Source organism: Sorghum bicolor, chromosome 5 (genome assembly GCF_000003195.3).
Source record: "Sorghum bicolor cultivar BTx623 chromosome 5, Sorghum_bicolor_NCBIv3, whole genome shotgun sequence".
In the NCBI taxonomy this organism is placed as follows: Eukaryota; Viridiplantae; Streptophyta; class Magnoliopsida; order Poales; family Poaceae; genus Sorghum; species Sorghum bicolor.
In genome coordinates, this window is record NC_012874.2 from 69,071,983 (window position 1) to 69,095,361 (window position 23,379).

A 23,379-nucleotide genomic window follows, 5' to 3' on the forward strand; every position below is an offset into this window, starting at 1 on the left:
AAGATAGGTAATATGTGCTATGAAATGCAAAGTGGGAGGCCAGGAACGCATGATTGAACCACATGTTATATAGATGTCTAAAATATTCAGTTTATTTCATCAGTTGTTGCTTGAAAAAAGGGCATCATGCTTTGCAGTTTCTAACTAAGACTTGGAGTGTGTTGTATTTTAACACTCGGGCTAGTATAACATCACTAATTTGATTGTATCAGTCATTAATGTTTCATAGGGAGTTCAAGTTATTCTAAAAGGCCTCGAATTTTTAGGTCATCACACAATTGGGTTATGATGCTTAGGGAGTTAGGGGTCACATAAAAAACATGTGGTGATTCTGAACTAAACATGCGGTGGTAGAAGCGATCATATGTACTGTTATTGACACTTAGTACTATAGCCAGGGTTGGCACTTAGTACCGTTTCCAAGCACTATACTAGGAAAAGCACTAATACTTACTTGTCCCTGGCTACATATTTATTTGATCAACTGCCTTTTACAAATCTTTTTCCATACGCGAAGTCTGCTACAGAGGTACTATATGAATTACAGTAACATAGATATACTTCCCCATGAGCACAGTGTTGAAAATTCTTCTTTGATGGCCAACATTTCAGCATAAACCTCCTCTGTTCTTGGCCGATCCTTGGGTGACATCTCAGAACATTTTAGACCAATATTTGCGAGTTGCATGGCACAGTGCTGCATTTCAATCATTGCCTGTCCTCCGTCTTCACCTTCATGATATACAGTGAGATTTGGTTCTAAAATGTTATGGATATTCAGTGGAAGTGATGACTCCACAAAGTTGCGGATGTTTACTCCATCCTTAAACATGTCATCAGTTGGTCGCCTTCCTGTAATAATCTCCAGAAGAATAATTCCATAGCTGTAGATGTCACCCTCAACTGAGATTTTGCACCCCATGCCATACTCTGCAATGTAGTGCAAAACTTAATAAGAAAATCCTCCACTTAACTTTTTCAGAAAATTGGGAAAAATATAGATAAGATGCCAAAGCATCATTTACAGGACAAATATCATATACAGAAGTACAATTCATTCTGATTAAAATAAAAACAAGAGTGAAACATGTGCTCACCTGGTGCAATGTATCCGATAGATCCTCTTGGTCCTACAGCACTCAATGAGTTATTGAATCCTGTTGAAAAGTCAACAGAAAGAAACTTTGCAAGCCCGAAATCACTGAGAGATGCAACCATTTCATCATTCAAAAGGACATTGCTTGGTTTCAGATCACGATGTACCAAAGGAGGAGTGCATCGATTATGAAGATAGTCCAATGCAGCAGCAATATCCACAGCTATTGCTATTCGTGTGCCTAAACTCAATGGTCTTTTTGTGCTTTCTGTGCAGTCTTTCTGATGGAGCCAGCTTTCTAGGTTACCATTTACCATGTACTCAAGAATGAGTGCTTTGAATTCACTTCCAGTTGGATCAAATGTTGAACATACACTAATCACTCTGATAAGATTCCGATGGCGAATGTTTCTCAATGCCTCACATTCAGAAAGGAAGTTACTTGGTGCTCCAAATTGGTCGAGCCTGAATACCTTTATGGCAACTGCACATTCTTCAACCTTGAATTGACCTTTGTACACCAATCCAAATCTTCCGGATCCAACAAGACTGTTAGGAGAGAAACCATCTGTTGCTTTGAATAAATCACCATAAGAGAAATTCTTTAGCTCCTTTAATGACTGGTTGGTTAGTTGCTTTCCTTTCCTTCTCTTCTTCAAAATAATGACAACAACACACGCCATTGTGACTGCAGTCACACTAGCAAGTGAAACCAGAACAGCTAAAATGTAGGCATGCTTCTTTCTTTGGGGTCTTGATGTCAAGCACTGTGGTACTTGTAGATCTGGAGACGTTGCACACAACTTATTGTTTCCTTGGATGAACACATCATTTGGTCTAGCGAAGATGCCACCTCCAGGGACAGGGCCCTCAAGGTCATTGAAGGATAGATTTAGAATCTGTAAAGAGCTAAGTGACTCCAAGAATTGAGGAATTCTACCAGACAAGTTATTCTGGGAAAGATCCATCACAGTGATGCCTTTTAAGTTGATGAAAGAATCTGGGATGCTTCTGTGCAGATTATTTGCTTCTAAGTGAAGTGACTGCAGAAGAAGGCACTGACCAAGTGTGGAGGGGATCTCTCCTGATAATTGATTGTTGGAAAGACTAAGTGAATTCAGATTGATCAATCCACCAATCTCAAACGGTATGTCTCCAGTGAGTTTGTTGTTGGACAAGTCTAAGCCAACAGAAAGTGTAGATATCGAAAAGAGTTCCCGTGGAATGCCTCCGTACAAGCTATTGGAAGAAAGATTGAGTGTTGTCAGTTGTTTGCAGCCCTCTAAACTAGAAGGTATGAGCCCGGTCAAATTATTTTCGTTGAAAAGAAGTTCAGTAAGCTTCTCTAGCTTCCCAATTGATCTTGGGATTTCTCCAGAAAATTGGTTTTTGGATATGGTCAGAATAGACATGTTTTGGAGGTTCCCAAGCGTGTCTGGAATTTCCCCTGAAAGAAAATTATTATCTAACTGAATTACCGTGAGATTCGTGAACTTTCCTATCTCTGATGGTATAGAACCTGTGAATTGGTTATGTTTTAGAACCATGATCTCTAAGCTTTTTGGGATATTGGTGATATAAGTAGATATTGTACCTTGGAGGTTGTTTCTATCTAACCATAAATTCTTTAACTGTGTGCAGTTGACTAGAGAGGACATGAAAGACCAATCTCCAGCTTGAAGCCTATTTGCACCTAGATCTAGGTAACTCAACAAGGTCAGGGATCCCAGTGAAGGAATAACACCTGTGAATGCGTTGCTACGGAGATCTAGATATTGCAAATTTGTGGCATTGGCTAGTGAAGCTGGAATTGGACCTTCAAACCTGCTCCCTTCTAATATCAACTCTGTGATGCTTGTAAGGGTGTTGCCGATACTGGTGGGAAGCGTACCGACAATTTGGTTGGCCCCAAGTCCAAGAAAATTAAGAGAGGAGATGTTATAAATTGCAGGTGCAACGGTGCCTGACAAGTTGTTATAGCTGAGGTCTAGTGCTTGCAGGGTTTTAAGCTTACCTAAGCTCTCTGGAAGGCTTCCTCCTAAACTGTTATGAGAAAGCAGTAAGAGAGCCAGGGAAGAAAGATTACCAAGCGAGCTAGGAATCTCTCCAGAGAGATTATTCTCGTATAAGCTAAGGTAATTCAGTGCCGAGGAAGATGCCTGCAAGAAAGGTGGGACAGACCCAGAAAGAGCATTGTGTGAGAGATCTATGTAATGAAGAGACGTGCAGTTGAACAGAGCAGGGGGTATCCATCCAGTAAGGCTGTTGTTCTGAAGATTCACCCATGTCAGGTTTTTACTCTGCCCAAGAAATTCAGGAATGCTTCCTGTGAGATTATTGCTGGGGAGAAACAGCGTGTAGAGACTGGGAAGCAAGCCAAGCTGTGGAGGGATGCTTCCCTGAAGATTGTTGTAGCCAAGAATAACAGTCTGAAGGGATGAGCACCGGGCAAGACTTGGAGGGATCTCACCTTGGAGGGAATTGCTATCAAGGTCGATTGTCTCAAGATGGGAACATGCAGATAATGCCTCTGGTATCTCACAACGAAGGGAGTTCATGCTGAGGTTGAGGTACCGAAGCTGGGTTAGCTGGCCGATGTCAGGAGAAATCTGACCAACGAGCTGGTTGTTGGGCATGTGGATCCTTTCAAGGAAGCTGAGGTTGGCGACGCAAGGGAAAATGCTGCCAGCGATGTTCTCGGATTCAAGGTCCAGTGCAATGACTCGAGATGCCTGCTGTCTGCTGCCGCATGTCACCCCATGCCACTGGCAGAATGCAGGGGAGTCATCTCTCCATGAGGCCAATGCACCTGATGGGTCACGGAGCTGAGATTTGAGACAGAGGAGAGCACTGGATTCATTCAGTGCGGCGGGTGATGTGTATTGGCACAGGGCAAGGAAGTGGATGGAGATGAAAGCAAGCAGCGGCAGGATGGAAATGCTGTGGTTGGCTATGTGAGACATTGTTTCTATGCATATATGGATGGATGGATAGATGGATGTGTAGATCATCCTGCTGCCTTGGGCTAACCGTATATGATGAGGTTATATAGAGCTCCATGCCTATTGCACTGTATGAATCTGACTTCACAGTTTCAATGGATGGTTTTATCTTTGTTTGTGTAATTTTCCACAAAGGAGCTTTTATATTGCGCTCTGATCTGATGCACAAAATAAAGGAGCTTGCAGACAATTTGAACAGCTCAGTCAACACGTTTCCTGAAAGTATGATAAGTGCATTATTTGACCAATGCAGAGTGACACATATTTTCTACGCGCCTGATGTAAACAAAGTAAAGGAGATTCTGCAGATTATATTTTCGGATCGAGGCGATGACCTACGGTGAGTCTTCGTTGGAAGAATTTCAGCGGCTTGCACTGATGACTGACCAATGAGTCTTCGTTTGGAAAGCCACACTCTCCAACTTGGAGTGCTTACCACAAGCTCTAGCACTTGATCCGGCCGGACCACTTGTCGCCCTTTGCATCTCGCTCTACTAGAGTTGCTCTTCGCGATCCCCGTGGGGTGAGCACCGTATCCCTCACAAATCCTCCTCCGGAGCACCGCACAATCTTCTCGCGTGCTTCAAACGGAGTCACAATCCACCAAACCATCTAGGTGATGGCAATCACCAAGAGTAACAAGAAGTCCCCAATCACAAAGATTTCCTAGTGCCACCAAATGCAAATTCCGAATACACACACTAGGCTCTCACTCTCTCACTCGAAATAGCACCAAGCATCAGAGGGAGAGAAAGGGGAAATGGTGGATCTTTAACCTCTTATACACACCCACAAAGGATTCTCAATCTCTCTAAGAAATTCAGCTCAAATCCATGAGAGAGAGAAGAGGAGGAACCCTCGACTTGCTTGCTCTCTGTTGTAAAAATAATGGGAGAGCTCCCTCTGCTGTGTTCTCGAGAGTTGGAGAAGGGAAAGGAAGCGCTCGGTCTAAATGACTTGGCCAGCCAGCTCTCCAACGGGCAACAACAATGCCGTTTGCCACAACGGGCAGCAGCACAGGCACTGAGTGACCCTCTGCATTCTCTCAGCACTGGGCTCCACCAAATAAATGAGTGAGAAGCAAAGAGCTACAACCTCCCAGCAGTCCACGTGCATGCACTCCTCCAATCTCTATTCTGAATGGACGAGCAGCACCTCAAATTAATTAAGTATCTTCTTGTACTTGAGTGGACCCTACGCTATAAATAGCAAAGGTCAATGGCTACCTCCTTTTCTCAAATCATCTTTCTCTTTCTCTCTCTCATTTAATGTGGCAAGAGCTCTACAATATGCAACGCATGCAAACAGGGTCTCTGACTACCATTTCCGTCTTACGCACGAGACAGGCAGCGTCTTACGCACGAGACAGGCAGCAAGCAGCAGCTGTAAATTCTTTCAACTGATTCCAACTAGCAGCAACTGCTTCCAACTTTTTTTTACCTACTTGCTGTTAAACTGTACACTAGTTTTAACTAGTTGCGACTGGTCGTGACGGCTTCCAGCTTCTTGCAATTTTCTTCATTTGCTTGCTATTGAGCTGTGCACTGATTTTAACTGGTTCCAACTGGTCGCAACTGTTTCCAGCTTCTTGCAAAAATATTCATCCGCTTGCGGTTTAAACTATGCACCGGTTTTAACTGATTGCAACTGCTTCTAACTTGTTTCAGCTACTTGCCAAATCCTTTTAGCTTGTCACAACAGCTTGCAATTTCTTTTCGTCTGGCCAGCAGTTTACCTTCTGTGAATTTTCAGTACCTTCACCAAAATATTTCAAAATAAATTGGACATTTAAATTAGCTTTTCACAAATATTTTTATAGGCTTTCTCATGCAGCTCACCACGTCACTAAGCGCTAGGTAATGCAAATGAGACTCACACTTAGTGGCACTAGATAACCATTGCAAATAAAGATTTCCCCTCTTTATAGTACGGTTATTTATCCTAAATCCAGTCAAGCACTTCTCTACTCAACTTAGACCGGTGAAATAAAATGCCCTATATGTTATACCTTTGCCTTGCACATTTCATCCCATCTCCTTCGATGTTGATGCAACACATGCACCAAACAATCACCAAATGATATGATCCACTTCATATCATCACGTAACCATATTGGTTCATCGATCTTGACTTTACTTGCTCTTCACCGTTGCGTCGGTCCATCGTCTTGCTTAAGTTTCACCGTTACACGCGGTCCCTCGCTTCAAAGCCTCTGACTTTCCCTTCACACTTGCAACCAGTCCATCGAGTCAAGTCTCATCTTGATCTTCTCCACCTTGGTCACATGACTCCATATCATGCCTCATATGCAATTTGCTCCTTCATTATCACATATCCATCTATGGACTAATCTCTTGTGTATCTCACATAAACACTATTAGTCCACCTAATTAAGTTGTCACTCAATTACCAAAACCAAACAAGGACCTTTCATCCCCCCAATTCCACTGCGTCTTTTCATCGAAAATCACATCTCTGGAGATCATCAGCTTCTTATTTATTAGATCATACACACGATAGCCTTTGGTTGCTGATTCATAGCCAAAGAACACGTCGAGAGTTGATCTGTCAGCCAATTTTCTAATTCCGGGACCTACCGATTTTGCATAGACTTTACAACCGAATGTGCGCATATGACACACTCCAGGTTTCTTCCCGAACCAGGCCTCATATGGTGTCATATCATTGAGGCTTTTGGTTGGCGAGCGATTCAGAACATATACTGTTGTCTGCACAACCTCCCCTCAAAACTGAGTCGGAACCTTCATAGATTTCATCATACACCGTGCCATCTCTACTACCATCTGATTCCTGCGCTCTACTACCCCATTCTGTTGGGGAGTATATGGAGTGGCCGTGTTGTGCTTGATACCCCTTTCATTGCAGAAGGTAACCACAACACCAGAGTTAAACTCCCCTCCTCTGTCTATTATGATCCCTTTTAGTCGACGACCTGATTTTCTGAAGCTATTCAGTGCTTCATCCTTGGTTGCAAGAAGTTCCAGCCACATATAGCGGCTGTTATCATCTACTATCAACAAGAAGTAGGACTTCCCTCCAGGCGTTGGTGGTGAGATCTGACCACACAGGTCGGTATGCACAAGCTCAAGCCCGACTGCTGCCCGATACGCTAACGCCTGAGGAAATGGCACCCTATGATGTTTTCCAAAGCACAACCATCACAAACTTGTTCTACTCGCCTGATCTGAGGGATTCCAACCACCATAGCCTTTGCACCAAGATCCTACAGTGCCCTGAAATTGAGGTGCCAAACCTTGCATGCCATACCCATGCCTCCTCTTCCATCTTGGTCATCAAGCACACTGGAAAGCTCAACTTTACTTTCATCACGTAGAGCCTGTTTTTTCTCTCTGCTCGTATTAGAACATAGCGCTGCCGCTGTACAGCTTGCTTGCGCTTGAATACTTCCATGACGCCATTATCAATAACAACACAACATCCATTCTCCTCCAGTTGACCAAGACTAACAATGTTACATTTAAGAGAGGGTATGTAGTATACCTCAGTGAGCACCCGATGTTCAGCATTCTTCCCAGCGATCGTCACAGCTCCAATGCCTTGAATCTTCACCATCGAGCCGTCGCCGAACCGCACTGCGCTCTGAACTGTTTCATCAAGGCTCGTCAATGCCTCCCATGAGCCTGTCATGTGGTTTGTGGCGCCCGTGTCCAGAATCCATGCGTCATCGTTGTACTCTGCCGGGAACACACGTTCCTGGTTCAGGAACACGTGCTGGCCGCCTGTGACTACTGTGCACTTCGCCACCACGAGTGCGGCCTCGCCATCAGCAGCGACATGAGCTGCCTCATGTCGTTCTTCCTTTTGAACCTTCGTGAGGCATTCTTTAGTGAAGTGTCTATAGATCCCGCACTTACAGCACTTGCCCCTCCATCGAGGTGTTCCCATCGACGTGAGTTTCACACCGGCGTCGCGCGTGTCACTGCCGCCACGCGCGCCAGTCTTCTCCTTCTTGACATAGCGGCCTCCGCCGCCACGCCCTCCACTGGATGACAATGAGTCAGGCACAATGCGGCTCTTGTTTCTGGCCGTCCATTCCTCCTCTGTCAGCAGGAGTTTGCCTGTCTTCTCAGTCACCTGTTCCACAAAGGGCTCGAACCGATCCTCCGCCGCGCGAAGACAACCGACGAACTCATCAATGGACAACGTTTTCAGGTCGCTGGACATTTCGATTGCGACAGCAACTTGATTGTACCTTGACGGCACAACTCGGAGGAACTTCACCACGCGCGTGTCATCCACGCTGGTCTCCCCAAGTCCTCGTAGATCCGAGGCAAGCTTGCTGATCCGCACCGCAAAATCGTCGATAGCTTCTCCCAGCTTGAACGCGATCGACTCGAATTCAGCCAAGAGCTTTTGAGCGTCTACCTCCTTGACTCGATCCGCCCCAAGGCGCATGGTCTTGATGGCTTCCCAGGCCTCCTTGAAGGACTTCTTGCCGAGCAGCATGGTGTGCATCTCCTCCGGTACTCCACGGAGGATCGCCGCCAGCGCCAACCGATCGCGCCGCCGCTCGACCTTGTCTCCACCCTCCATCGCATCACAGAGGAAAATCCTCTCGAGATTGCACTGAACATGCGCCGACCACCCTTGGTAGTTAGTGCGCGTCAGCATCGGCTAGGTGAGGTTTCCGGTGGCCTGATTGAAAGCACGCTCCATTACTTCCTTCTCCCCCGACATGCCTTGCTTTGGTGGAGAACTCATCTCGACGACGCTGTTGTTCTCGCCCCGATCTTCTTTCGCCTGGCGGACTGAACCACCCCTTCTCCTCTACTTCACCTCCTCGACACTGAACACCATAAACTCCAGCCACCTCGGCTCTGATACCAGTTGTTGGAACCAGGCGATGCCCTGGGTACGTGAACTCGATGCCGGCGGGAACGTGGTGATCACGGCGAGAGAGAGTAGATGGGATCAAGCAATGCGAACATGAACACAGATATTGTGCTACACAACGTCGTAGCCTTTTCGGTCTTTATTCATGCTCTTATATACATGATGCAGATACACCTTGGCTTGATCGCCAAGTCCCCACGCCACGCCGCACGCCGTGCGCGATATCGTTTCTCAGCGATACACGCCGCGTGTGCAGCTCGCGTCGTGGCGCTGACATGCTGACCAACTCGGGCTGGATCATGATCTAGCACGCCACCGATCATGTCCATCACCTAACTAACTCATGCATGACTCAACTGAATAAAGATTACATTATGTGTGCATTCAGTTTAGCTAACACCGGGGCCCCTGCAGCATTTATTGAAAGTAAAAGAGTTTTGGTATGAAGATACAAATTACAAACACCTCTCTTTTCTAGACGAAGAACGAGGTAAAGAAAATCCCCCGCACATAGACATCAATATAGACTTTGGATCCATTGATCAAAGAGGTGTGCTAGACCATGAGTCAGTTACCACCTGGATGTAACAATCATACTGTGGCCAGAAGATTTCAAAATGGAACTGAGCCTTTGACATGCCTGTCAGGTTAGTGTTCACTAGCAGGGGGCAGTGATCAGATGCCTCGGAGGCCAGGCTGTGTAGGTGTGCGCTGGGGAACATTTCTTCCCAGGCCACAGATACTAACACACGATCGAGACGGACCAGCGTTGGGTTTTCTGGTTCATTGCTCCATGTGTAGCATCTTCCGTGGAGGTGCAGATCTTGGAGCTGAAGGTCCGCAACCGTTTGTCTGAATCGGGACAAGTTAACACGGTTGATCCGGTCGTTGTTCTTGTCGGCCTCAGACAGGATCAGGTTGAAGTCACCGCAAATGGCCCATGGACCTGGACACTCGTGCCTGATGGCTTCCGGCTCTTCCAGGAATAGAGCCTTGTCATTGTCGTCCTGAGGCCCGTAGACTGAGGTGAGCCACCACAAACCATATCAGCTTGATTCTGCAGTTCTGCCGAGCGCACCTTCACAGTCAACGAGTAGCAGCCGACGAGTACACTGGAAATGGAAACGCCGCGTCCCTGGCTGCAATCAAGATGACGCCTCTCGATCTGGTGTTCGAGGCAGGAAGGTAAGCGAAGTCCAAACAATTGATGCCCATCATGGCAAAGGCAAACACCATGTGCTGAGGGATTACAGCGAGCTTAGTCTCCTGGACTGGAGACAGACAATGCTCAGTCGCACATCATCCACTAGAGTTCTTATTACTGAATCTCTACGTGCCCTGATGTTCAACCCCAGCACATTCCAAGACAGGATAGAAATATTATTCATTGTTAACTACGACGTTCAGTGGTCACAGGAGCCTCAGCTGCGATCAGCGATGCTCGGCAGGATTGTTCTGTTCTGCCGGAGTTTGCTGCCAGAAACGCTTCATCTGTGTTTCAGTGATTCTGCTGCTGCGGATTGCCTCATATGCTTGCTTGCTTGGAAGGCCGGCGATGCGGTGGGTTGCAGCGGAGGCATACCCAGTCTCTTCAGGAGCAGGATCTCCCCCCTCCTAGATGTGGGGCAGATATGGCTTTCTTGCTGGCGCTTGTGGTGGTTTGGAGATGACTGATGAGGGGCGTTCTCCTCTTTTGCTGCACCTGCTCTGTGAAGTTAGCCAGCCTCCGTGCCGCCTCTCACCGGAGCTCCGAATACCTTTCAAGGTGCAATGAATTCAACTCTGTTGTCTCTCCTGCGCAAGTGTGCCCTAGTGTTCTTTGATGATATTTTGATATACAGTCCCACGTTCGATGCTCACATCCATCACTTGCGTCAAGTGTTCCAATTACTAGCTGCTGATCAGTGGAAAGTGAAATTCAGCAAATGCCAGTTCGGCAAGCAGTCCATCTCGTATTTGGGTCATATTGTGGGCAATGGTGGTGTTTCTACCGACCCTTCCAAAATTCAGTCCGTCCAGCTTTGGCCGCAGCCCAACGATGTTAAAGAGCTTCGCAGATTTTTGGGACTTGCCGGCTATTATCGGAAATTCGTCAAGAATTATGCTGCCATAGCAAGACCCTTAACCGACCTGCTTAAGAAAAATTGCTTATTCGTTTGGACACAAGCTCATACTGCTGCTTTCCAAGCACTTAAGGATGCCCTGGTCTCGGCTCCGGTTTTAGCTCTTCCAGATTTCTCCAAGCAGTTCCACATTCAAACTGATGCCAGCAACTCCGGAGTTGGTGCAGTTCTTTTGCAAGATGGACATCCACTAGCCTTTGTCAGTAAATCTCTGGGACCTCGTACTAGTGCTCTTTCAACCTATGAGAAGGAATTCCTTGCCATACTAGTGGCGGTCGAGCATTGGCGGTCTTATTTGCAACATGCAGAATTCTTAATTTTCACAGACCAACGTAGCCTCATGCACGTGACTGATCAACGGCTGCATACCCAATGGCAACTTAAAATGTATCACAAGCTCTCTAGGCTACAATACAAAATTGTCTACAAACCAGGAATATCAAATTCTGCAGCAGATGCCTTGTCTCGTCACCCTAGTCCGCCAGCTCAATTACAGGCAGTCTCAGTTTGTACACCCACATGGTTAGCTGATCTTGTCGCTGGTTATGACCAAGACCCAGATTCTCAGGAGTTACTTAAACAGCTCGCTGTCCATCCTGACGCACGTCCTCCTTTCCGCTTGGTTGATGGTGTCATACGATATTCGGGACGAATTTGGGTCGGTGCAAATGTCACTTTGCAGCAGCGCATCATCTCTGCTCTCCATGCCAGTGCGATTGGCGGACACTCCGGCTTTCCAGTAACTCACAGTAGAGTTAAGAAGCTGTTTTGCTGGAAGGGCTTGAAGCGTACTGTCAAGGACTTTGTGTCAGCCTGCACCATCTGTATTCAAGCCAAGCCGGATCGTTCAAGGTACCCCGGCCTACTTGCACCTCTTCCAGTTCCTACTGAAGCTTGGCAAGTGATTAGCATGGACTTTATTGAAGGATTACCAACTTCAGCCTCTTCCGATTGCATCATGGTGATAGTTGACAAGCTCACTAAGTATGCACACTTTGTTCCACTTCACCATCCATTCAATGCTCAGAAGGTTGCATAGGCATTTCTGGATCATGTATTCAAGCTGCATGGGATGCCAGTTCAGATCATCTCGGACCGAGATCCAATTTTCACCAGCCAATTTTGGCGGGAATTGTTTCGTCTAGCCCAGGTTTCTCTGTCAATGAGCTCAGCTTATCACCCGCAGTCCGATGGCCAGACTGAGCGTGTCAACCAATGTCTGGAGACGTACCTCCGGTGTTTTGTTCATTCCTGCCCGCGTCGGTGGATTCGCTGGATTTCTCTTGCAGAATTCTGGTATAATACCAGTGAACATTCAGCCCTGGGAAAATCTCCATTCGAGGTACTCTATGGCCATTCGCCTCGACATTTTGGTCTTACTGATGATATGGTTTCCCCTGTTTCCGATGTGACGAAATTGCTGGAGGAGCGCTCTACTATGCTCGCGGCGGTGCGACAACACCTTCTTCGCGCGCAGCAACGCATGAAGCACCAGGCGGACAAGCGTCGCTCCGAGCGTTCATTTCAAGTTGGCGACTTCGTCTACCTTCGCCTCCAGCCGTACGTGCAGACTTCGTTAGCACCAAGATCACACCACAAACTATGCTTCAAGTACTTCGGGCCGTTCAAGATCCTGTCCAAGATCGGCGCAGTGGCATACAAGCTGGAGCTTCCTCCATCCAGCAACATCCATCCTGTCTTCCACGTCTCCCTCCTCAAGTCTGCACCACCATCACCTTCGTTGCTCGGTAAAGTTCTTCCCGACTCTGAAGACATGCTTCAAATTCCAGAGCGCGTTCTGCAGACAAGACTTCACCAACGCGGTCAAGCTGTCGTTCCTCAAGTGCTGATCAAATGGAGTGGACTCGATGAGGACCTTGCCACTTGGGAAGACAAGGAGGCGCTGCATCAGCGTTTCCCTGGTGCACCGGCCTGGGGACATGCCGGCACTCAAGGGGGGAACCATGTCAGCAGCCCACATCCTGGGGACCCAGCCGCTGTGTCAAGGCCCAAGCATTCCTCCAGAAAGAGGACCAGAAGCATCAAGATTGCTGGGCCTGAGTGGGCCTGTAACGCTTGTGGGAACAAGTCCGCTGCTGAGTGAGATAAGATGGCCAGAGGGAAAAGAGTCGGGCAACAGAATTCATTCTATACTCTTGTAAGGCCAGAGGCCAAGTACTCTTCGTTTTGCTAAGAACTCGAGTTAAATTCCTAGATGTTCCTTTATCTCTCTTCTGATTAGCCGCCGCCGTCGCTGCGGTTAACAGGAGTGTTCGTCGGGACGACCGGGCTGGCGCCCTGCTGGTGTTCTTGGGATGGGCCTGGCGCTGGCGGTGTTGTGGCCGCGGTGGTCTCTCTCTGTAAGCAGCAGCGTGCCCGGGTGAGACCACGTCGGACCAAGCCAACAAAGTTAATTAATGTGTGTAGTAAATACGAATCTGTATCTGATTTATCCATTTCATATTAATATCTGGAGATATTTGGATCTGTATGTGTACCTAACAGAAAATATACTGAAAAAAGTTCTCTGTTTCTCGGTGTCGCCTTTGGTGCGCATGGGCAAGTCCAGGTGCAGTCAACTTGTCATGGAAGCCGGCCAGAAGGTAGGCACCATGCTATGCTGAAATCGTTGACTACCGAGACCACGACCGACCCTGGCAGAAGCTGCAGATTAATTATATTATCGGATCGAGACGATGACCTACGGTGAGTCTTCCTTGGGAGAATTTCAGTGGCTTCCACTGATGAGTCTTCGTTTGGAAAGCCTGTGCATGCCGTGACAGCAGCCAAACGTGTCCTGCAGGTTGCAAGTGATATGTCGTAGTCGCAAGAGAATTCATTTCTCTATGCATTTGACCATTCAACAGAAGGAAGTGAGCTCTATGGACGTGGGATAGTTCTGTCATTTCAGCTTCATCGTCATATATATATATATATATATATATATATATATATATATATATATATATATATATATATATATATACGATTGAACTATATATATGCCTCATGGACGCGGCGACTGACATTGACTGTACACCCCCAGGTTCTCCCATAAGAACATGGAATTGAAGCTCACCGTTCTCACAATGCTAGGAATTAGGCGTTATTACTTCCTTTCTACCGTGTTACTGATCATGATTCAGCTGATCTTGATAAACACGGACAGTCAGCAGGCTCCGGCGGGGAGGAGGAGTGCTCCAGGCCATTCTTCTGGATGTAAGTGCTAGGAGACTATTTGATTGTTATCGTGTGTTTTTTTTTTCTGAACGTTTGTTTTAGCTTGTGGCTTTGCATGAGTTGATTCTCATACATCTTAGTATTTTCATGGCGCTTGAATTGGATCTGTAGAGCATGTCGAAAGTGTATAGTATTTATAGTACCTCTCAGGCATCAGAGAACAATATCTATTTACAATAATCCATATGAAGCTGTTTCTAGGACTTATTAATTGTATATTAATTAGTATACTTATATGTGATGTAAATTTGGAACGTAATTATGAATTTTTCATAGTTGCTTTCCAAATTGGCTTCTATTAATGCAGTTCTTTCGCCTTGCCAATAGCTACACAATGATTGAGTTCTATTTTTAAATTGACAAAGTTAGATAGCCATCTTGGCTAGTTTTCCCAGCCTGTCAAATTTTGGTCGTCAACCGAAGTCAAGGCATGACTCTGGATTAATGAAATGGCACAAGCCGTTGGTTATAAAAAAGAATATAATAATCAACGAAATCCATCTGTAGAAAAATCATTGTTGCACTAGTCTGAGAAGGTATTAGTTATTTGAAGCATTGTGTTTGCTTGTTTCGTTCTTTTGAACAGAAGTATCTTAATTGATGGGCTTATTTATTTTTGAATCATATTGCATATATGGACCCGTTCATACCCTGATAGATTAGAATGCATAAAACCGCCATGAACCTTGACAATGCATTTTCGGAATTGTCTGTCATGATGCGCCACTAATTTACAAAGCACAGAATGCAAATTTTGTTGAAAAAGTAAGAGCATCCCCAACCGTTTGACAAATAGACTTTGCATTCATGTATTTACAAAAAAAAGTCTAAAAAACACCTCTCCAACGGTTTGGTAATTGAGTTTTGCAATTTTGTTAACTTGGCAAATAGAGGGAAAGAACTTGCATATATGCCAAGCCCCTCCACGCTTGGCATCGCGTCCCTCGCGCAAAATCTATTCGCGCGACTACTCCCTCCTTCCGCTGCCAGATTTTCTTTTTTGTCAAGTGATTAATATCAAACCATTGGAGATTATCTCTTTTCACCTTTGCCATATTTATTTAGGACTTAGCAAACTCCCTCATTTGCCAAATGAACTATGCCAAACGGTTGGAGATGCTCTAACAATGACTCAGAGAGGAAAGTGCATAATGCATCCTTTCTTGCTCCACAGGCCGTTAAATTGTCTGGAACAAGAGCACTAAGAGTCACTTTCGAAGGAAAGCATTGATGCTTGAATATGTGCAGCCCACCGAAATAAGCAGGGATAGAATTCATAGTTTTCAGAGAAATTATTTGAGATGGAAAGGTTTCCTATCTCTCTCATTTAATTTCTTGTTTAGAGAAATTTAAGATAAGGCCCTGTTTAGATTGGAGATGAAAATTTTTTGGGTGTCAAATCGGATGTGTCGGAAGGATGTTGGGAGTGATTTTTAAAAATTAATAAAAAAACAAATTACATAGCTCGTCAGGAAACTGCAAGACAATGTTTCATGCATGTGTCCAAAGATTCGATGTGATGGATGAAAAATTTTTAGGTGGAAAGCTAAACAGGGCCTAATGTCTCTCCTGACTTTTGTTTGGACGAACCTTCCTCGTGACTGGTATTGACCATACACCCACACAGGTTCCACCATAAGAACTTGGAATTGAAGCTCACTGTTCTCATACAATACAATGCTAGGAATGCCGTGTTACTTCCTTCCTACCGTGTTTCTGCTTGTTCAGCTTACCCTGATAAGCATAGCTAGCCTGCCAGCAGGCTCAGGGGGGGCCGTGGGGGGTACTCGGATGACGCCGAGTTTTGGGTGTAAGTGCTACAGGACTATTTCATTTTTATCGTGTGTTTGTTTTCTGAATGTTTGTTTTAGATTGTGGCTTTGGATAAGTTGATTCTCTTACATCTTAGTTTTTTCATGGCGCTTGAATTGGATTTGCAGAGATTGTCAGAGCGTGTATAATATTTATATGTAGTACCTCTCGGGCTTGGGAATGTAAGAGACTAGAATGGAAAGAATGCTCGAGTTCATTCATTCAGAGTACAACAGTACATATACATGTCAAGGATCAATCCCAGCCTAGTGATGCTAACTACCTGCCTACAAGCAAGGAGTGGCCAGCAGAACCGGGCACACACGCTGACTAACTGAAGGAGAGCTAACCCACTACTATCTAACAGACTCCTGTAGAATAGGTCGTTTACATCCCCCCGCAGTTGCAGCTTCATTTGATCGAATGCATAAACTGTCTCTGAATTCATTGAACAATGGCGTTGGTAGCCCTTTAGTCATGATATCTGCAAATTGATGCTGTGTAGGTATTTGCAGAACTTTGAATTGACCCAGAGCAACCTTTTTCCTGACAAAATGTATGTCTAGCTCCACATGTTTTGTTCGTCGATGATGCACGGGATTTTCTGATAGATAAACTGCAGAAACATTATCACAGTAAATCACCGTTGCCTTGTCGATGGTAACATGGAGCTCGCGAAGAAGGTTGCGTAGCCAGCAGCATTCCGCGGCGGCGTTGGCCACCGCCCTGTATTCCGCTTCAGCGCTGGAGCGCGACACCGTTGTTTGCCTCTTCGACGACCACGACACAAGGGAATCACCGAGGAAGACGCAGTATCCAGACGTTGATCGCCGTGTGTCGGGACACCCTCCCCAGTCGGCATCGGAGTAGACCTTGAGGGCAGTCGATGGTGTTGCCGATATCTTGATGCTGTGGTTGATGGTGCCACGCAGATAACGGAGAATACGCTTGACGAGGTTCCAGTGTACGTCACGAGGTGCGTGCATGTGGAGGCAGGCCTGGTTCACCCCGTAAGCAATGTCCGGGCGCGTGAGTGTTAGGTACTGGAGTGCGCCGGTGATGCTGCGGTAGAAGGTGGGGTCAGATGCAGGCTCGCCATCGGTTGCAGACAGCTTCGGCTTGGCCTCCACAGGTGTGGATGCAGGTTTGCAGTTGGACATGCCGACGCGCTCCAGAATGTCCTCGGTGGACTGGGCTTGGTTGAGGGTAGAACCCAGTTGCATCGCGACAGACTTGGACACTGAGGAAGAAACGAAGTTCACCAAGGTCCTTGAGCGCGAAGACATGACGCAGTTGGTCAATGACACGCCGCAGAGTGGTGGTCGTCGAAGCTGTTAGAATGATGTCGTCGACGTACACGAGGAGGTACGCCACCTGATCACCACGCTGGAAGATGAACAAGGAGCTATCGGAGCCGGAGGCAGTGAAGCCCAGGCTGCGGAGGTGATTGCCAAGACACTGAAACCACGCTCGCGGCGCTTGCTTGAGTCCATACAAGGACTTGACAAGCAGGCAGACATGGTTGGGGCAGTCCGGGTCGACGAAGCCTGCAGGTTGATGACAGTACACTCATTCAGCAAGATCACCGTGGAGGAATGCCTTCTTGACGTCGAGTTGATGCACTGGCCATCGTCGTGTTGCCGCGAGGTGGACTGTGCGCACAGTCGCTGGTTTCACCACTGGGGAGAACGTCTGATGGAAGTCAATGTCGGGGCGTTGGGAGAAGCCTCGAACAACCCATCGTGCCTTGCGGCGTTCCAGTGTACCGTCAGGATTCAACTTGTTCTTGAAGAGCCACTTCCCGGTGATCACATTGGCCTGAGCGGGGCGCGGCACGAGTGTCCACGTGTTTTTGTTTTGCAGGGCGTTGAACTCTTCTTGCATCGCAGCCAGCCACTCCGGGTCTCGGAGCGCGGCACGGACTCCGGTCGGTGGAGGTGCTAGTGCAGGTGTGGTGGCCACGTGCGCATACTTGGGATTAGGCTTGTGAATCCCAGCTTGCGCACGCGTGACCATCGGGTGTCGCTGCGGTGGCGCGGCAGCCGACCCTCGAGGTGAAGCCGGTGCCTGCACAGGTGATGAGCTTGATGTCGAGGCGGTGGTCGGGGTCGATGTTGAGGCACCGTGCAGGGGCACAGCTTGCGGGACCGTCGACGCGTCGTGCGTGGATGACGAGGTTGCAGGTTGTGATGGCGGTGCAGCACTGGGGTTCACCCGAGCCTCAGGCGAATGAGGGGGTGTTGTTGCAGCGCCGCGCTGTATTGCTGGTGCTGCGCGTCGAGTCGGCCGGTGCTCGACAGGGATCGGAACCATGTCTGGGAGGCACGTCGGACATGGGGGTGCCTCCTGTGGCTGCGACGTTTGTGCCTACGAAAATGGAAAACATGTTTCGTCGAAGTAGACATGTTGTGAGATGAGCACCTGTTTGGTAACTGGATTGTAGCACTTGTATCCCTTTTGATCGAGGGGGTATCCAAGGAATACGCAGCGCACAGATCGCGGTGAAAGTTTGTTAGGGGCGGTGGACACGGTGTTTGGGTAACAAAGGCACCCAAAGACTCGGAGGTGAGTGTAATCGGGTGGTGACCCAAACAACAGCTTGAAGAGGACTGCGTTGTGGCGAGGCCGGCATGGTCGCCGATTTAGCAGGTAGGTGGAGGCGGCCAGGGCGTCAGGCCAGAAGCTGGAGGGGATGGATGCCTGGAACAACAAGGAACGAATGCCGTCATTGAGCTTTCGTAGGACTCGTTCCGCACGACCGTTCTGTTGTGATGTGTATGGGCACATGAGTCGTAGCGCAATGCCGTGTGTGGCAAAGAATGCGCATGACGCTGAGTTATCAAACTCACGACCGTTGTCAGTTTGGAGACACATGATAGGGACCTGAAATTGAGTGTGCACAAAGGCATGGAAGGAGATGAGGGTGGGTAGAACGTCTTATTTGTGGCGTAAGGGAAAGGTCCAAACGTAATGTGAAAAATCATCCAAAATGACAAGGTAGTACTTGTAGCCAGAATTGCATATGATAGGTGACGTCCATACATCACAATACAGAAGTTGAAAAGGAATATGCGAAACATTATTGGACTCAGTGAATGGTAGGCGGACATGTTTGCCAAGGCGACAGGCTTCACATGTGTGTGGACTAGACTTGGAGCAAGTGAAACCTATGGAGCGTGACAATTGCTGGAGCGTGCCGTGTCCAGGGTGGCCGAGGCGCGCATGCCAGAGCGAGCTGTCGGTGGATGCAAGGAGAGCAGTCGGAGAGCGCGTCGGTGTGCTTGAAGATGGGCGAAGTGGGTAAAGTTCGCCGGAGGAGTCACATCGGAGGAGCGCCATCCGGGTGCGTAGGTCCTTGATAGAAAAGCCCCATGGATCAAATTCAACAGAGTTGTCACGCGCTAGAGCACGCACAGAAATGAGGTTCTTAACAATTTGAGGAGCAATTAAAACATTGCGTAGTTGGAGGGGAGAAGCAGTGTGGGTATTGTGGTGTGGCCAGTGGACTGAGGTGGGAGGAGTTGGCCATTGCCGACAATAATATGACGATGAATAGTGGGGGATTGAGGGGAGGTGAGGATACCAGGATTTGAAGCCATGTGTGCTGTGGCTCCAGTGTTGAGGAACCAATCGCCGCCACAGCCTCCGGAGTTCTGGATGGACATGCCATTGAGCGCCGAGTAGAGGCCGGTCGGCAGGGAACTCGAGGCACTAGAGTAGTAGTTGGAGTCCATGGTCGGAGTAGGAGCCGAGAGCGCCGCCATGGCTTGCGGCGGACTGACGCCTGGCCTGGAACCGAGGATGCTAGGGCGCCAGGCGTTCATCGGCCAGGCCTGGACGACACCATGCCAAGGGTTGTAGGCCGAGGCCCACGGTGGTGGCGCCGCGCCGGGGTGCATGTTTTGTCCACCAGGTGGGACACCCTGACTGGCCGCGTTGTTCTGGCGGTTGCGGCCGTCAGAAGCCTTGCGCTTCTTGCGGCGATCGTTGGCGCCGTGGTTGGAGCCAGATGACGGGGAAGGTGCCGGTGCCACGGGCTTGGGCGCTGTGGGGTTGGTGGTACCCGCGAGCAGTGCCGTCTGTGCCTCCATCTGTAGAGAATGACGAATCCGGTGTTCCTCCTGCAGCAGATATGACTTGGTGTAGAGGAAGGTGGGAGGTGGGGACATGGTGGTGAGGACAGCTATGGCCTGGCTGAATTTGTTGTTCAGGCCACGAAGTGTGTTGATGACGAGCGCCGGATCAGAGACGGCGGCGCCGCAATCATAAGGCCGCAATACTCACTGATGTTCATGTCCCCTTGGTAGAGACTGTGGAACTCTTGTTGGATGTAGACGGCGCGCTGGAGACTGTGGTCGAGGAATTGCCCAGCGATTGCCGTCCAGGCGGAGTACGCAGTGGCGCCGGTCTTGTTGACATCACTCCAGATCTCCTTGGAGACGTTGCTGTAGAGCCAGGAGACGATGCAGGAGTCGATCTGAAGCCACTCCGGATTGTCGATCATGGCGGCGGCGTCGATCGTGCCATCAATATGGCTGTAGAGGCCGAATTTCTGGAGTGTGAGCTCGAAGAAGTTGCGCCACTGACGGAAGTTGCCTTCATCGGCGTTGAGAACCACCGGCACGTGACTGCGGATGTTGAGCAGCACGAGCGTGGAGGCTGGTGGTGGAGCAGGGTCAAGGCCGACGGCAAAGGGGTTGGAATTGCCAGAGGAGCTGGGAGGGGTCGCCATGGCAGAGGTAGCGGAAGGTGGAAGAGAGGAGGATCGGTTAGACCGATACCATGTAAGAGAGTAGAATGGGAAGAATGCTCTGTTCATTCATTCATTCAGAGTACAACAGTACATATACATGTCAATTCTAGGTGTTTTGTTAAATGTCGTATATATTGTATTTATAAACATAATTCGACACTAGTAAGTACGATAAATAAGAAGCTGGTACAATATACTACTTCGTAATAGCTGTAGTATAATGTTTTGTTAGAAAAATGCTAGCATGTCCTGGGTTCAAATTTTCGCTATTTTTTATGAATTCTGGAGATGGCTGAAAAAAGCAAAACTTCGCATAACATTAATGCATGTGCTTTATTGTATATATATAATTCTCGAATCTTTTTTTATATTTTCTATATGTTGCATATTCTTCTAAATATTGATTTTGTTCAGATCTATTTTCTTAAAAAAAACATATTTCTTGAGTCTTTAAAAAACATTGCAATTTTACAGATTTAATTTTTACGATTTTGAGGATGACAAAAAAGTAGAATACTGATATCACCCAAACATGTCTCTATTGATCTTCCGTTTGTATCACTTAAATTCATTTTTTGTTTCCTTTTCTAAATCAAAATGTGCTATATTTGTTGCGTTAACTACCCACGTCATACACTATCCCAGGTGATTAGGAGATGTTAACATCCACGGACATGCAGCCATGGAAAATCTTGAGTTTATCCGTGTTTACCCCTAATCATATTAACTGGTTTTGGCTTTAAGATTCACAAACATTTTTAGGTAAGGAGTACCGGAGCACTTCTTATATAGTATTACTATATATGCACTTTCGATATATACAAGATTGTATTAGATGCTAACTAGGCGGTGACCCTCTACTTAGGCCAGTCCCAGTGGCCCGTTTCAATGCACTATTCCAAAATAAATCTGCTGACAGAGCATCAATGAAACGAACAATGAAACAACCTCCACAATGCATGAGTTTCACCTTGACGTTTCCTAGGCTGGGCAAAGCATTTAATTACTGCAAAATGATTAGATCACATGCAAGATGGTGAGTGGGGATTTCATCTCGTTTCACCGCGTGGGAAACAACGCCCGTAGATGGTGAAACTACTTCCTTCTCTTTCATCTTCGTTTAGCAAAAAGTGCAGTTTTGTTGACATGGCGCTCTAATAAATGTGCATGACATCTTGGTGAAACCTCCACTGAGACTGGCCTTACAGCCTACTAGGCGTGCGGCGTGCCTAGACGTTTGCATGGTGTTTCCTAGGTATTTTATACATTTATATATGTTACCATGAAAAAAGAGAAGAAATTAGAGATAAAAAAACATAGCCCACCTTACCTGCCAAAACAGAGCCAACCTTCTCTGCCACCGTGCGACTGCGCCCTTCCATCTCCACCATGGCCGCACGTACTCCTCCCTTCCGTCTGCGCCACCACCATGGCCGCACTCTGAGCCACGTCTACCACCGCCGCTGGCCGTGGTCCATTGTACGTATTGCTGCCCAATGTCCATATCTCCCCACCATCCATGTCTCTCCTTCGCCGCAGCAGCATGCTGTTCCCACCTTCCCCGCTGCTCACCATCTAGATCTGGCCGGACGTAAGGGCATCAGAGACTGCCTACCCCCCCCTAGGCTCCATTGTGCCCCATCGCCTAGTGCATAATAAGCATACCTCGAGCGGCCACGGAATGACGCCTTGTGGAATATATATATATATACACCCTAGGTGTAGAATATTATTCTACACCGCAGGTCAAAATTGAACAGAAAAAATACTGAGTAATACTGAACAACGTTCGGTATCATCTAGTCGTACACCTAGGACCACGAAATACTGAATAATACTGAAACACGGGTACTGAACAATACTGAATTTTGTTAAGTATAATATATATATGCATAATAAAAAATATATTTGAAAAATCCATGCGGCAGCGTCGTCGCTGAGTGATCATGTCTCAAGCGCCTGGCGAGGCCACGTTGCATTGGCAGGGCGATAGAACTCGTCCTCGTAGTAGCTAGGATGACAGCAAGGTGGTGGAGTGGCTCAAAGCACCTCAACGGCGTGCTCCATTATTGGCAAGAGACGCACAGGAGAGCGAGGTGTTTAATTACACAATGTCCTCCTCCATGGACCAACATCGCCTCTGATTGCATGTGAACCTGAAGAGTGGCTGCTAGGGATGAAAACGGCACGGATATTTTCCGACTGTATTCGAGACCGAATTCATTTAGAAGGGTTTAAATATGTCCGTATTCGAATCCGAATATTTAACATCCGATTCCGTATCCGTATTCGAATACTTAAATCGTATGTTTATAATGTCGACATCCAATCCTATCTTATCTGACATAGTTGACATTATCCGTATTCGAATCCGATTTCGACCATAAATATGAAAACGAATATAATATCAGTAATGTCCGTCCGTATCCGATCCGTTTTCATCCCTAGTGGTTGGAAAAAAAGTCTTTTTTCTTTTCC

The 23,379-nt window shown here is 47.3% G+C and overlaps 1 protein-coding gene across 1 annotated transcript; it reads right to left on the reverse strand.

The window, feature by feature from the left end:
- Positions 321-4,479, reverse strand: LOC8082066 (receptor kinase-like protein Xa21). Its single transcript, XM_002451177.2, has 2 exons — positions 1,098-4,479; positions 321-930 (listed from the first exon to the last, which is right to left on the reverse strand). The coding sequence occupies exons 1-2, from the start codon at positions 4,105-4,107 to the stop codon at positions 542-544; spliced, it is 3,399 nt and encodes a 1,132-aa protein (XP_002451222.2). The 5' UTR covers positions 4,108-4,479; the 3' UTR covers positions 321-541.